This window comes from Sphaerodactylus townsendi, linkage group LG03 (assembly GCF_021028975.2).
Source record: "Sphaerodactylus townsendi isolate TG3544 linkage group LG03, MPM_Stown_v2.3, whole genome shotgun sequence".
Lineage (NCBI taxonomy): Eukaryota > Metazoa > Chordata > Lepidosauria > Squamata > Sphaerodactylidae > Sphaerodactylus > Sphaerodactylus townsendi.
The window spans coordinates 147,329,462-147,346,315 of record NC_059427.1 but is presented as its reverse complement, the minus strand read 5'-3'; the positions used below and the strand labels follow the sequence as shown (position 1 = coordinate 147,346,315).

Genomic DNA, 16,854 nt, shown 5'->3' with positions numbered 1-16,854 from the left:
TGGAAGAACCACCTGACAGTGGCCCAGAATGAATACTTTGACCGTGTCTACCAGGAGAAAATGCGGGGCATGGATATTACCTTCCCATGGGACTGAAGAATGTCAGATCTTATTCCTGCTGTGCCACCTCTTAAGATCTCCCATGGGGCAACCAAGCAACCAGGCCCTGTTAATGAGGAATTTGTAGACCTTTATATGGGGTCAAATGTGTGGGATCAGGATGGTTCACATAGAATTTAGTAGAATAGTATATAATTTTATTTTGTGTGGTCACCATAGGCCATAACAATGCAAAATAGGGACGACCATACAACACTCATGCAATGATCCATTTCAAATAAATTGCAGCAAAATAATGAAGGGAGAAAAGTTAAAAATTACATCAGTTTATCATAGCATTCCAAGAGCATGAATCACATTCCAAGAGCTAGATTCCCATCCAGGCAGAACCGGAAACCTACTTTAACCAGTTGGGTTTCAGAAGCAGTATCCATTTTTACAAAATACTTCAGCAGTCTTTGGTGCATCCTCATTGAAATTGATGGCAAGCCTACCTCCATTCCTAGATGGGTAACCAGAGTTTCTTTGTGGATTCCCAGAATTTTCCTAATAAATATGTTTTGGATTGACTACAGTTTAGCCAGAATTTCTCCCACCCCCAGACCTCTGCCCCGTACAAAAACTGAAGGAAGACTTTTCCCTGGAAGGCTTTAGGTGCTGGAACTATGAATTGGTCACCTTTAGTTTAGAAGAATTTTAATGTAGCTCCCAGTAAACAATGAGCAGATATAATGCTAGCTTTTAAGTGAAGTTGCTAGGACAAAAATGCCTGAAATATCCATTGAAAATAGAACATTATTCAGTTCGTGATTACACTAGAGCCTAGCTTTTAAAAGAGCGTTCCAAGCAAGGATGGCTGAAATGTAATCAGCTACTAGATAAAAGCCCAGCATGTTTCAGATGACTCACTTTCTAAGTGGCGGCTGATGGGAAATGTAGTCCATGAGGATCTGGGAGGGCCAGTCCCCTACCCTTTCCAGTTTCTCCTTGTCGAGATTTCCAGTTTGCCCCCACTTTGGGAGATGCACAACTGCACCACTCAGTTCTTCAAGTCACATGGGATGCTGGGAATTGTACTGCATTACCATCTAGGAGATGCAGGGGTCTGGTCCTTTCAGAAGGTAATGTGTGACAACGATGCACTGTTGTTATCCAGATTCGAGTGGCCAAGTCTTCAGGGAAGGCATTGATTGCTGCTGTGCCTACTTGAAGTAGGAGGGGGGAAAGACTGTGTCTAGGGTTTGCGATTTGGATGGTCTGATTCGGACGGATTTGGACGAGCAGGGTCGGAATCCGAGCCGTCCGAATCCCATCCGATTCGAATCCCATAACTGCGTTTTTATTTTTTGGTGTTTTTTCACATTTTGGCGTGCAGGAGGCGTATTTATAGACATATCAGCACCATACTTTCAGGGTATCATCCGGTGACTGTCTTGATGATACCCTCCAAGTTTGGTTCAGTTTGGTTCAAGGGGGCCAAAGTTATGGACCCTCAAAGGGAAACAATGGGGGATGGTGCACCCTTTTGGAGGTCCATTACTTTCCCCCCCCCCGAACCAAACTGCACCAAACTAGGGGGATATCATCAAGACAGTCACTGGATGATACCCTGAAAGTTTGGTGCTGATATATCTAAAATGCGCCCCTGCAGGCCAAAACGTGAAAAAACACCAAAAAATAAAAACGCATCCGAAATTCTCAGACGTTCCCACAGATTCGGGGCAGTCCGAATCTGCAAGGTTCAGAATTCGGCCAATCCAAGCCCATTGATCTGAATCTGGTCCGAATCCGAATCGGAATGAATCTGTCTGGTATTGACCAACTCTGACTGTCAGGCAAAATTTCTTGATATAAGATAGATTGGCATCCATCTTAGTTTGGGTTATCTATGATACCAATAAATATTTGGTAGTGAATTAGAACAATGTCCCCCCTGCTTGGCTATAGGCTTGCATGCCAGAAATCCCTCGCTATTTTATTTGGAGATGCTGTAAATTGAACCTGGGATGTTTTCAAAGCGAGTTACAAGCTCTAATACTGAGCCATTTCCCCTCCTTTATTCTCTCTCGTGCATTTTATCTTGTTAAGTAATTGATTCTGAGAGGTTAAAACTGGGCCTAAGTCATTCAGTCTATGTCAGGATTTGAACTTAAATCCTAGTCTAAGACACTGGTCAATTATCCACCAGCACTGTGGTCCACAGTGGGACAGAAAGCTCATCAAGGCAAGAAATCTTGTCCCATGCGCTTCCTGCTTATGGTGCGCTGAGAGAGGAGACACTTTGGGACAAAATTTCTTGTCCTGACATGCTATCACTTGACCCATGCGTGCTTCTTGCTTTCCCAGGAAAAGTGAAGGCACTTTTCAAGCAACATTTTGTGCAAGAGCAGGGAGAGGCTGGAGAACACTGCCAGTGGGTAATTGGCCATAATCCGCTATCTCAGAGACTGTTGTCAATCCCCTGGATCAGAACCCAGTAAACACCCCAGGGCAGCACGAAGAGGCAGGGGTGGGTGCTTCTAGACAGCCACCTGTCCCAACAGCCGCTGCACTCCGGCCATAGGCACCAGAACGGAACTTGAGTTTTCCCAGGGGCATAGATGCTACAGGGACACATGGGGACAAATGTCCCAGGTTCCCACCATTTGATCACGTGGGGTGGGGGCAGAAAAATGTGGGTTCATTTGTATTTTTTGGTCTTTTTAATGTTTTTTAAGATTTTGGGCAGCAGGGGGCGAAATTCTTAGGTTAGCAGCACCAACATTTCCTGCTGTCTTCAGGTTTACAATGACACACATATTAAAGTAAGAGTGAATACATCAGGCTCTTTAACAGACGAGATTATAGCAAGGTTAAGTGGTTAAGAGCAGGTGGATTCTAATCTGGAGAACCAGGTTTGATTCCCCAGTCCTCCACCTGGATGGCAGAGGCTTATCTGGTGAACCACATCTGTTTCCATACTCCTGCATTCCTGCAAGGTGACCTTGGGCTAGTCACAGTTGTTGTTGTTGTTGTTGTTGTTGTTGTTGTTGTTGTTGTCGTCGTCCTCCTCCTCCTCCTCCTCCTCCTCCTCCTCCTCCTCCTCCTTCTCTTCCTCCTCCTCCTCCTCCTCCAGCTGCTGGAGATATACACTGTGGGTAGAGAAGAGTAAAGGAGACTCAAAAGAGGACAAGAGGGTTTTGTTTGTTTTTTGTTTATAGATATGTTTGAAGACAGGATAAGTAGAATAGGAATAGCTAAGAATGGAGGAAAAGCAGAATGGTAGGAGAAAAGATGGAGGCTGTAGAGAGTCCTAACTAAGCTGCTCTCCCTATGGTGAGGCAGGAAGTAAGCTGCGTAGCAACAGCCCAGCAGGGGCACAAAAAATCAGAAGTTTAATCCTGCCTCCCTGAGCGACGAATGGAAATAACCAATGCTTGAAGATGTCCTCCCTTCTTCAGAGCAGAAGGAACCTTCACAGTAAGTCATCATGGTTCATTCCCATCCACACGGCATCTGGGAAAGATTGCAGCAAAGTTAGGGATAACTTGGAAGTAGAACACATGGAGAATATCATGCGGATGCTCCCAGAAACATACAGGCTTTAAGGACTGAGGAAGCAGAGAAAAATATCCGTGTTGGAAAAATCAGGCTCTGCCTTTGTTCTTGCTGAATTAATCACAAAGTGTTAAAAAAAAGGGCAATGGATTCACTGTGGGGGTGCTAATGTGAATAGGGGCTCACTTTCATTCTAGAATGACCTTAACAAGCTGCAGAGTGGATGATGGAATCTAACAATCTATATATATAAAAATGGAACCATGTGTTTGCTGCTTTGAGAATAACCACGCACCTGCTGGCCCAAACGCTCTGAAAATTTCACAGACCCTTACTCATTCCCCCGACTGTGTTCTTATGTACCTCCCACTGTCAGACAACACACCTGAGCCAGGTAAAACATCTTTTTCCTGGTGTACCAGGCCATGAAGCTTCCTGTGTGTAGCTGTCACCCTTAGAATGTTCACTCAGATGGCCAGATATGAGCAGTGAAAACAGTACATAGGCAATAACTCGAGTGGAAGTAAAACACATACACACGTTGCCATGTGAGACGTCAGGTGGGGTTACTCCCCTCACACGCAGGTACCTTTCACTCTCTTTGCCTCACCCACTGCTACCACACAACACACCTACTCTCATACATATTCAGGGGAGGGAGAGGGAAGGGACGGAGGGGGAGGCATGCAACGGAAAAGAAGTGAGGGAGGGGACAGAGAGTGAGGGGTGGCATGCAAGGGATGGGAGGGAATGGGTCCAGCATCTGGATATGACCCACCCACCCTAGCAAAGGGAGATGGAAGGGAGGGAGGGGGAGGGGTGGCATGCAAGGGAAGAGAGGGTGGGAGAGGGAAAGGATGGAGGGGGAGGCATGCAAGGGAAGAGAAGTTAGGGAGGGGAGAGAGTGAAGGGGGCCATGCAAAGGAGGGGAGGGAGGGGGCACAGCATCTGGATATGACCTACCCACTCTAGCAAAGGGGAGGGAGGTAGTGGGAGGGGTGCCATGCAAGGGAACAGAAGTGAGGGAGGATGCAGTTACACACATCAGTGACATCGCAGAGTATCAGCCTGCTCGTTTCCATGAGCACGTACTGCTGGCCTCTGCAATTGATTTGTTGCTACTGTTCCTTTCCCATTTCACCACAATAAGCCTCAGCAATGTGTGGCCGGACCCCGCTAATTATGAATATAAAACCGTATAGGAGATCATAATGGAAGACATTTACAATGTTAGGAAGCACTTCCTCAGAAAGATTAGAGGTCATTATAATGGAATGTAAGTATGAGTCTGAAATGTGCTGCAGTGTTATGAAGAGTCAAAGCCATCTCAAGTTGTGGCAACAGGAGCATTGGTCCCAGGATTTTTATAAATATTATGTGACGACCTCCTCCAAAAGTCGCTGTTAGAATGTTGTTGCATGCAAGGCAGGCCATTGATTCCTGTGCCAGTTTCCTTCCAGTTTTCAACCAGGACAAAGAGTAATTTACGCAATGTTATCAATACTCCCACAATTGTGCAACAGATCTGACCCAGAGTTGCTTATGCTTTAGCAGAGAGTACAAAGCAAAAGTAAGGAAAGGAACAAAGATCAGAAGCTGCCTGAGTGAGAAAGAGAGGGACGCATCAAATACTGAGGTGAGTGCGGAACCCATTTAGCGGATGAATTTTAAACAATTGTTATGGGCCTGGGGGAGGCAATTGTATGTCCCTATTTGGCAGGGTTGAATCGGGCTGATGCCCCTGTAGACAAGAAAAAAGTATTTGTTTTGAAAAGAATATCTGGGGCCCCTAAGTTATTTCGCAGAGGTTTTCTTGATAAACATTATCTCTGGCTGTCAAACTTTTGGGAAATATTTCTCTGACACCTAACTCAAAAGAAATAATGTGAAGTTTGTGCATTATTATGCCTCATAAAAGTATACCGTATATACTCGTGTATATGTCGGCCCGAATATAAGTCGAGGCACCTAATTTTACCACAAAAAACTGGGAAAACTTATTGACTCAAGTATAAGTCTAGGGTGGGAAATGTGGTGATCCCGGGTATTTTAAAGGATCAGGGAGCAGGTGACTTGAACCTCTTGACCTGGAACCCTGGAGTCAGAGTAAGCAATACTAGAGTTGATAAATTGCACCGAACACATCTCCATAATTCTGATGGAATGCTAAAGAACATTGGGGGAGGCCTGCTGGAATAGGCCTGCGAAATAAAACATTCTAGTTTAGATTTTATATATCCCTCCTTTCTCTCCTGTGAGGAGACTCAAAGGGGCTTGCAATCTCCTTTCCCTCCCCACACCCACAACAAACATCCTGTGAGGTGGGTGGGGCTGAAAGAGCTCCAAAGAACTGTGACTGGCCCAAGGTCACCCAGGTTGCATGTGTTGGAGTGCACAAGCTAATCTGGTTCACCAGATAAGCCTCCACAGCTCAAGTGGCAGAGCAGGGAATCAAACCTGGTTGTCCAGATTAGAGTGCACCTGCTCTTAACCACAACGCCACGTGGGCCCAGTGCCGTCATGAGTGAATTAAAATGCTGAGCTCCTGTTTGGCAGGATTAAAGCAGGTTTAATAGTTTGTACCTAACTGTTGTATTATAATTTCCACCTACAATTTCATAGTGTGTCATCTCCGGATATTGCAGGGGCACTTGGTGGAATTTTCTGTTACTACTGGAGATACTAGAAATCTGGAACACTGCCACATTTGCTTCCACCCCACACGAAATAGGTACAGTGAACTAAAGTCTCACTGTTTGTTGTTGGGTGTTGCCAGCAGTGCCATAGGGATAGATTTTTTGTGGGGTGGGTTCGGTGACCGAGGGCTTTTTGGCTGTTCCATTCCATGCATTGTTTCAAGCAAGCTGGACATGTAATGGGAGGAGTTTGAACCAGAGAACCCACCTTTACCTACGTCCCTGGTTGCCAGCATCTTCAATGCCTTGTTGTTTTGTTGGCATAGATTAGCACCTTCCATGTCTCAGGATGGCTGGGTTGATGGTAGTTTGAACATCATTTCTCTGCGGACTCTACTTGCAAGTCTCTAGAAATTTCCTAACATTTAACAGCAACACCTGTGTAGGTCAAACTGGTTTTACAGGAATTAGGTACAAGAACAGAGTTTGGGGAGAGGATTACGATGCCATAGAGTCCACCAAACTAGCCAATTTCTCCAAGGGGAGTAATTTCTATTGACTGAAGATCAGCTATAAGTCTGGGAGATCTCAAGCCCTACATGGAAAATAGCAGCGCTACTTGAACATTTTTTCCAGTAGACAAGCCGGCTGGATTCCACTCGATGGTCCAAAATTTGTCCAGAAAACAAAATGACAAGCACCTAACCAAAACCAGAATAATAAAAAGGAACAATAAAACAAAATCAGAAAAGACCCTCATAATTCAACCCAAAACTTTTCCCTCTTTCCCTCTCTTTCCAGTTTTACAATGTCATCTGCGGAATATTTCACCTACAAAGGAATTCTGTTCCCACAACTTGAATATTCATGGGAAACTATTAATCAAGTGGAAAACGAGTTCCAAATCCTGGATGATGATATAATTAATGTCACTTACCCCAAATCAGGTAGGAATCAAAATGAACCAAGTAGTTGTGATGCACACGTAGAGCAAAACCAATCACTGGGTTTCATGAATATGCCAATTGTCCTGTTTGCTTCACAATGTTACTGCTGTTTTCTCTTTGCTCAGGGATCCTCCTCCTGCAAAGTGTTTCCAGCCAAGCTGATCTTCCATTTCCCCCATCCATCCCTTCCCCAGTGCTTTCGTGTAACCTCCATTTGGGGAGGTGGCTTCTCTCCTCCCCCCTCCCCACATCCTTCGTCTAGTATTAGTTTGCTAGATCATGTCAATTTCTTGTCAATTTCATAGGGCATGAAAATGAAAAAGGGGACCTTTTGTGGCCCCCCTGAAATGGTGGCCCGGAGAATGGGGAAAACTGCTATGGTGTGGATGAGAGATGGCACGGAGGAGTGAGAAAACCCAAAGAACACTAAACACGTTCTGTTTTGCTCTGCTTTCCCTGAGAAAAGGGGAGAAAAGTCACACTTTCAGAGCAATGAGAAACTGTGGGGATTCTCTGATATAAAGACAGGGTGACTACTAAAGAGGGGGAAATATGTACGTCATTGAGAATCAATCCCAAAGGGAATGTATGCTCAATGTGAAGGAGACCACAAGTGCATAAATGGTCATTGCCCATTGAACTTGTATTTATGAAATGACTGGGGCCAAAGTGTGGGTGTGTGAGAAACAGCAGCACTGACTCTTGATCTTTTCATGAAACGTTACAGTTTTGCTTACCTGTGTGTCCTTTGTACACGTTAATGAGTACAGAATGATCTCTGATGTGCTGAGTTCACTTTTCCTTAGGGAAGTTGCTCCAAGATACGTCTCAGGAAAGAATTCTTGGAACTCCATAGAATTACTGTTGTCACATTTGCTGGCAGAATGTATGAATCTTTTAATATGTATATTTTATAAGGCAAACATATTTGGGTTTGCTCCAGACATAGCTGGCAATTCCCGTAATCCCTTTTTCCACTGCAGGGCACCCATGCCTTTCCATAACGTTCCTAGCCCCCAGGAGCCAATGTTTGATGGACATTAGTGATCCGGACAGGGAGGCTGGAAAGTTAGTTCTATTCCAGTGATGGAAAATTTCATCTGGATCTAACTCAATATTTTACCCAGTGATTGAGGTTTTGATTAGACAGAATTGGGGAAAGTTATTCAGAGACATTGTCTGGAAATCATGGTCTATAGGACACTCCCCACTGTTTTATTCTAATCATATGCAAATACGAGTATAATATTCTATTGTGGAAAGAAATAAGATGTTTAATTCTGCTCCGTAGCAATAGCTGGTGTGAAAACCTCTTCCTGTGGGAAAAGCAATCACGACACTAGAGTGTATTAGGTATAGAAAAAGATAAATATTGTTAAAAGGTGAAGGGGACCAATCACAGTTGTTGTTTTGGAGACATCCCTTTGAAAACAAAGAGATTCTACTCATCACCTTACACCACTGACATTCTAAGGCCCCTTCTGCACATGCAGAATAATGCATTTTCAATCCACTTTCAATGCAGCTGAGTGGAATAGCAAAATCCACTTGCAAATAATGGTATAAGTGCATTATTATGCATGTGTGGAAGGGGCCTTAATATTGGAGAACAAATTTGGAAGTGGTGTGTGTGTGTGTGTGTGTGTGTGTGTGTGTGTGTGTGTGGGTGGGTGGTACCAAGAACCAAAAATTGCTAAGTTTTTTTAAGGTCATTTCCTGGAGACAATTTTCAGAGATATTCCAAAATGTGCTTTCCTTGACCATATTAGCATACAGAGCTTTGCCATCTCATGAAAACTTTGCCAATCCTGAGATGAAAGGTCAATTCTGAGTTATTTCTGTGCAAATGATACAGTCCAAATCTTATGGTTCTGTTCTTGCATGGGCGAGAAATATCCCCAGCAGAAGAAAGGTATCTTAGGAAGAGGAGGCAATCTCATGACTGGTGAACTCTCTCCTAGGCACCGTTTGGATGGCAGAGATCTTGGCCTTGATCTTAAAGAAAGGGGACCCCACATGGACGCACAATTCAGTAGTGTGGGATCGGTCTCCTTGGTTAGAGACTGATGATGGCCTGCAGGTGGCCTTGAAATATCCTCCACCCCGGCTCATGAATTCTCACGTTCCATTCCAGTTTTTCCCAAAGAACTTCCTGCAAACCAAAGCCAAGGTAAGAAATGAGCAATTTACACTGAGATTATTCCTCACACACAAGCTCTCTTTGAATGCACAGCAGACCTAGAACACACACACACAGACACAGACACACACACACACACACACAGACACACAGACACACAGACACAGACACAGACACACACACACACACACACACAGCCTGTGTGCCTGAAAATTATAGGAAGCCTCCTGAATTAGTTGCTGTAATTATGGATGAGCAGGAATTTAGCATAGTTCCCTAGTACCGGTATTATCTAAGGCAGTTTCTGAACCGGCTGAAAGCAACGGCGTCAGCCCAGTAAAACAATCGCTTTATGGGACCTTGCACATGGCCGCTACAAATCGATGCAGCTGCTCTCTGTTCCTCCAAAATGGTAAGCTGGGAACCGGGCTGGGGAGCTTAGCTTCCTGCAAACACCAGCTTCCATCCGCTGCCATGCGAACGGCAACAGGTGGAAGCCGGCGTTTTCCCCTCCCCGGTATAACGGATGATGGTACAAGTCTAAAGCCCCAGCTGCCAGCGCAAATGGAGTGACAACCATCTTCCTATGCCCACTCTCACAGATTGCCCCCACCATACCAGCGGCTGCGACGCAGGTGCAGGTGTGCTGAAGTGATGTCCCACACCATGTGGGACATTTGCAGTTGTGTGGCCAGTTGTGTGGCAAATCCATATTGGACTTACTACACATTACATTAAGGACTCAACTCACTTCATTGAAAAAATCAGCAAACTCAAACTCAACCCCAATGACAAATTGATCAGTTTTGATGTGGTGTCCCTATTCACCAAGGTCCCCATAGCAGACACCATGACACTCATTAACCAGAAATTCCCAAAAGACATCACAGCCCTGTTTCAACATTGTCTCACTACCAGCTACTTCCAGTGGGATAATAAATACTATGAACAGAAAGATGGGGTAGCCATGGGTAGCCTTCTTAGCCCTGTAATAGCTAATTTTTATATGGAACATTTTGAGAAACAAGCCCTGAAAACAGCACCAAAAGTCCGAATTTCATGGTCTCCGCTATGTGGGATGACACATTCACCATTTGGAGCCACGGAGAAGAAGAACTAAACAAGTTCTGACCATATCAACAAGATCCACCCAAACATCCAATTCTACTATGGAGAAAGAAAATGAAGGAAAACTGCCATAAGCTTAGATGTTTTAGTCATCCGCAAACCAAACCAGCAATTGGGACACACAGTATACAGAAAACCTACTCACACAGACAGATATCTACACAAAAAACTCCAATCACCATCCAGGGCAAAAAAGGAGCACCATAAAAAACTTTGGTACATCAGCAAACAGAATCTGTGAACTCACCTCCTACAAGATGAATTGAATCACCTAAACAGGGCTCTCTACGGGGCTTAATGGTTACTCTAATCAAGAAATCAGAAGGGCTGCAAGACCAAGAACAAGCCACATGAACAAAGATAAAGAGCCATCTAGAGGGAAGGTGTTCTTACCATACATCAAGGGAACCACTGATCGCATAGGAAAACTGATGAAGAAGCGCAACCTACAAACAATCTACAGACCCACTAGGGAAAATTCAACAGATGCTACGCTCAGCAAAGGATAAGAGGGATCCTTTAGCTACCGTATGAGCTCCACGATACCATGCAGCCGTGGACAAGTCTACATCGGAACCACCAAACGCCATTGCAGACACGTGACATCAAAGAACACGAAAGGCACTGCAGACCATTATTTCAGCCAGAAAAATCAGCAATAGCAGAACACATGATAAACCAACCTGGACATAGAATATTATTTGAAAACAGAAATTCTGGACCACTCTTGAAAGCCACTTCACGCCAGACTACACAGAGAAGCAATTGAAACCCAAGGGTGCGCGGACAATTTTAACAGGAAGGAAGAAAACTATGAAAAAATGAACAGAACTTGGCTGCCATGTTGAAAATACTAGGGTCAAGACTGTGCTCAAACCAGTCTAATAATAAACACAGGATGACCATAGGACAAAGAAACAAAGGCCAGGATACTTCTATTCAGATGCTCCCACCAGTGACCTCATATCTACAGGTTACCCCAGGCTATAGTCTTCATTGTTACCATACTTCTATTCAGATGCCCTCAACTATTGACCTGGTTGCCGCCTTTGTTACTCACAGACAAGGTTTCCCCACCCACCCTGGACACTCCAACAGATATATACGCCACTTGCTTTGCCAACATCAGATCCTCTGAAGATGCCAGCCACAGATGCAGGCGAAACGTCAGGAGAGAATGCTGCTAGAACACGGCCATACAGCCCGAAACCACACAGCACCCAAGTGATTCCGGCCGCCGGAAAGCCTTCAACAATACAGAGCCATAATGCTCAGCCAGGTTTAATGTTATGCCTCTTCGCCTTGTTACATGGCAGATTTTAATAAGCAAGAAAAGGCTAAAAAAGATTGTGCCCATGTAATTATGGCTATGCTTGAATCTTTGGCCCACCACTTGGATTTACACTGTCTCAGATTCAAGGAAACGATCCAAGTATGAATCTTACTCCTTTACATTTGCACTGACCTCGGGATTTATTTAGATTACACTACTTGTTGGACAATCCTTGATCCTTCTCTCTGTATGATAGTGGCAGACTTTCTCCTGAATAAACGCCAGTACTCCTTCGACCTAACATTTATTTCCCTGGTATTGTATATGCTTTTAACCCGTTTTTATTATTGCTGTACTGTTGTCTATGCCAATAAGCAGCGTAATGGAGCAGATGGGGCTGTTAGTTGAGGATCCATAACTTTCGCCCCCCCGAAACAAACTGAACCAAACCTGATATCATCTGTGGTAGTCTTCTTCGATGAGACTTCGAGGTGTTTTGAGATTGTGCTCAGAATAAAGTTCTCAAAGCTTCGTAACCCCTTCATTGATTGGTCATAGAAATTGCAGAACAAAGACTTCTGGGCAAATTTCTGGGATGTTCCTGAGCAAGCGCATTTGATAGATATACTGTGTCAGTATCATCTGGAAACTGTTCGATGGGGACTTCCTTCAAGTTTGGCAGCTTGGCTTGGGGGTTCAAAGTTATGGACTCCTCAAGCAAGTACCCCATCCCACATTCTTTGCTAAAGAGATCGGGGCTACCCTTTTGAGGGTCCATAAGGGTCCTTTTGAGGGTTTGGACCCCCTGAACCAAACTGCACCAAACCTTGGGGGTGCCATCATGACAGTCTCCAGATGATACCCTGAAATTTTTGGTGCTGGATAATGGCCTGAAGAACATCCCGGAATTTGCCCAGGAATCTTTGTTCTGCATTGAGTTTTCTGCATTGCTGTCAATGGGGTTGTATTGGGGCACATTTCTGAAGGCAAAGTCTCTCAAAACTTTCAGAGTTCATCAGGAGACTACCCTATCGATATTTCCCCGGTTTGGTGCAGTTTGGTTCAGGGGGCCAAAGTTATGGACCTCAAAACTGTAGCCCCCATCTCCTATTAACTCCCATTGGAAACAATGGGGGATAGGGGCACCCCCTTTGGGAGTCCATAACTTTGGACTCCCTGAACCAAACCTCACCAAACTTGGGGGGTAGCATAAGGACAGTCTGATGATATGCTGAAATGTTGGTGCCACTAGCCTAAAAACTGCAGGCCGAAAATGGAAAACCACTAAAATACCCAAAAACGAACCCTGCATTTTGATGCCACCCACAAGGTGATGCCCTGGGCAGCTGCCCACCTTGCCCAATGGGCATTACGCCAGTGCAAAGGCCTTATTGAAATTTAGACATGCTGTATCCACAGCATTCCCTACATCTACCAAACTTGTCACTCTATCAAAAAAAAAGAGATAAGAGTAGTCCATCATGACTTGTTTTTGAGAAACCTATGTTGCCTTTTAGTGATCATGGTATTCCCTTCAGTGCTTACATTCAGTGTAAAATAGCATGACAGAGAAACAAAATTGAACCTGGAAAAAACTTCAGAGTGTAAATGATATGGAGAAGCAGAAAAGGAAAGCTGGTGGTGAAAAAGAAGAGAAGACATGTGGGGAAAAGGCAGTGGGAATGTTGGGGAGAGACCCAGGAAGGGAAGAAGGAAGAAAATGGGAGGGTCACCAAAGATGGTAAGGGATTTTCTCCCTTGTTGGTTAATGACTGGACACCCACTTGTGAGAATGTTCACTTGGTTTTTTGGCAAAGGAAGAAAACCTGAGAGGAGTTGTGGGTTTCCTCCAACCAATTCATTCCAGCACCAATTGTTCAGGTTATATTGGGAGAGGGCAAGAGATTATCAGCAGGAAAAAGATTTTTTTGGTAACCTCATCAAAACCGAAAAGTATATGTGCTCCTGAGGAGGTGTATGAGCCAACGGGCCCATCCTGACCTTTTCACAGCCCTGCAGGCCAGCCGACAGGCAGCTCACAAGTTTTTTGCAGGCTTTGCTCCGGCCTCCTCCACAGCAATCTTCTCACAGACACTTTCACTTCAGCGAGAGACGCAATGAAAGCAAGGGAAACCAATTCCTTTCTATGACAAAGTCCAAAGCCTTTTATTCACTGTCATTTAAAATCACAAAAAACCAACCCTCCTTCAACAGTTCCTAACATTCCAAACGATAAGGATTGGTTTCAGTATACTGACCAAGAATCAAGGCTACGTGCTGAGTGAATCACTCGCAAAACAAAACTTACCTCCTTGCTTTCCCCCCCTGCCTTTATCTTGTCTCCTTCCTTAATCAGCACCTTGTACTTATCTCCTGGCAGGCATCATTCTGACTGGTAAAGCCGTTTTGCTGTAAGATGCAACCCTTACATACAGGAGGGAAAAAAGTTCATAATGTGATGTATGTGCATGTATGTGAGAGAGATGTCTCCCGCCCTAAATACCATTCCTGCCTCTGCCACAGGTTATCTACGTCATGCGTAATCCCAAGGACGTGCTGGTCTCATTTTACTATTTCTCCTCGTTCATTAAATCACTTAAGACTCCAGGCAGCCTGCAAGAGTTCTTGGAGAAGTTCCTCAGTGGGAATGGTATGAAAACAGGGAAATAGTCTTTAACTGGGCTTTTGGGGAACAGTTCACCACATACAAACCCTCCTTCAGTCAAGAGCTGTTCCTAGAAGATAATACTTACAGGGAGTACTGTTTCATTGTCATGACCTCCTCCAGGAAATCTTGGAATATGCTCTGGGAATAGGCTAATATGTTATTAATCAGTTCCATTGGTATTCCATCGCTCTTTAGACAAACTTATGGTAATGGTCCCTTTTCCTTGAGCAAGAATCCACAAACAACAATTATAGAGAATATTGCTTAACTGTCATGGGCTTTCCTGAGGGACTCTTGGGAAACCAGGGAATGCTGGGACCATCCTTTTTTCCTGTCATTAAAGCTAACACTAAAGTGGCTGCCTCATGCCATTGATGAAAGTAGCAAAATGAGGCCATGCACAGTCAAAGGGAGGAGATTGACCAGAGCTTGTGGGAAGAAGATATGCAAAGCCCCAGATCAAGGGTTATCAAGAGTCACACGCCCTCACTAGTGGTTGAGAGAGTAACCTCTTGTTCCCTCCTGGCTACAGTTCCCTCATAACAAGTTTTTTCTCTGTCTGCTTTGCTCTCCTAGTAGTGTATGGTTCCTGGTTTGACCATGTGAAGAGCTGGATGGGGCTGAAAGGAAAACCCAACTTTTTCTACATCACTTATGAAGAACTGCAGCAGGTTTGGCTCTAACCGTGGCCATTTTCAGGCATGCAGAGTTACTTCTGGTAATGATGGTACCAATGTTTCCCCCCAGACATTTTGTCACCATCGATTGCGCATTTAAGAACAAGCCTGCTGGATCGGACCAGAGTCCATCTAGTCTAGAACTCTGCTACGCGCAGTGGCACACCAGATGCCTTTGGGAGCTCACATGCAGGATGTGAAAGCAATGGCCTGCTGCTGCTGCTGCTGCTCCTGAGCACCTGGTCTGCTAAGGCATTTGCAATCTCAGATCAAGGAGGATCAAGATTGGTTGCCAGAGATAGCCTTCTCCTCCATAAATCTGTCCAAGCCCCTTTTAAAGCTATTTCTGAAGATGTTCCTTTTCTTCAAGTGTAAAAAGTAAAAAATGAAATGATGAAGCATCTAAGATGGTGACCTGAACAGTCGTCTAGAAGCTATGATCCTTCCTGTTGCTGCTATTCCTCCAAGGAATATCAGCATTGTTATGCAGCAGCAGGCAATGGCAAACCACCCCTGTTTGTTCCTTGCCTTGAAAACCCTACGAGGTCACCATAAGACGGCTGTGACTTGACAGCACTTTCCGCTACCGAAAAGAGTTCCAGGGCATCTGAGGCAAATGTATTATTTTTCAGTCACCTACAACTCTCCTAAGGCTCCCATGCTTGTTGCAAGAAGTTGCTCAGAGATGCTGGGTAGGAGTGAGAAGCAGGCAACAGGGAGAGAAGCACAGGGGGTTTACTCTGGGCTCTTTTGATGGGTTGGGGGCATTTGAGGGGTGTAGCTGTGTTGGGGTGATTTTGCACCCCCATGTGACCAAATGGCCTGCCCCTGGGGACATGAGGCCCCACATGTCCTTGTGGGCAGTACGCCACTGGGCTCGATGGCCATCTGTCAGTAGTCCTTTGATTGGGTGTTCCTGCATTGAACTTTATGGCCCTTGGGGTCTCTTCCAACTCTATGATTCTAATGCAACACCTCTGTAAAAAAATTAAGTTGTCTTCTTTGTTCCATACATCACCTGCCTCCTTGTCTTCTTTGTTCAATACATCAGTTATTCATTTTACCTCTAAAAATCTACTCCTGCTTTCCTGTCCTTCTGAAGGCTACCAAGACAGCTAACAGGTTAAAAACATACCTAATAAAATGCATTTTAAAAATCATTAAACCCTTTAAAACCACATATCACTGCAAGCCCCCCCTCCTTCCCTGGGACTGTAGCCATTGAAACTAGATCCAGGATGTTGAATGGATTTTGTTAATCGCATATTTACAAATAGTGCAAATTATTTATTTTAACGACTATTGCATTAATAGAAAAGGTCAGGTGATAGTCAAATAGAAAGAATGGGGGCATCCTGAAAAATAGGATTGATTGCTGCCATGTGGTGAGTGTTAGGGTGCAGATCTCCCTTTGGTGCAAATCCGGTCACACTTTACATGAGTGTACATTCAGACCTCTGCCATCTGCCTGTGTCATCCCTAGGACTTGCGAGGCAGTGTGGAGAAGATCTGCCAGTTCCTTGGGAAGGAGCTCAGTAGCCAGCAAATGGACTCTGTGGTGGAACACGCCTCTTTCCAGAAGATGAAGGAGAACAAGATGTCCAATTTCTCTGTGTTGCCAGATGAGGTTGTGGACCACAAGAAAGGGAGGTTTATGAGGAAAGGTAAAAGAGGATCCTAAAAGGGGTTTCAGGATGGGACATGTGTGCCTTCATTTGCTGAGCTCAGATGGCACTGGAATGAGAGAACTTGGCAGTCCCAGAAAGGCCCTAGATGTGGGGCTGGGTC

General features: G+C 44.7%; 1 protein-coding gene across 1 annotated transcript in view; it reads left to right on the top strand.

The window, feature by feature from the left end:
* The first annotated feature begins 5,154 nt into the window (after positions 1-5,154).
* Positions 5,155-16,854, top strand: part of LOC125427909 (sulfotransferase 2A1-like) — a 14,906-nt gene continuing 3,206 nt past the window's right edge. Inside the window, exons 1-6 of the mRNA XM_048487475.1 lie at positions 5,155-5,233; positions 7,035-7,180; positions 9,142-9,350; positions 14,245-14,371; positions 14,966-15,060; positions 16,550-16,730. Of these exons, the coding sequence (XP_048343432.1) occupies positions 7,042-7,180; positions 9,142-9,350; positions 14,245-14,371; positions 14,966-15,060; positions 16,550-16,730 (751 nt within the window). The 5' untranslated portion in view covers positions 5,155-5,233; positions 7,035-7,041. The remainder of the gene's footprint in view (positions 5,234-7,034; positions 7,181-9,141; positions 9,351-14,244; positions 14,372-14,965; positions 15,061-16,549; positions 16,731-16,854) is intronic.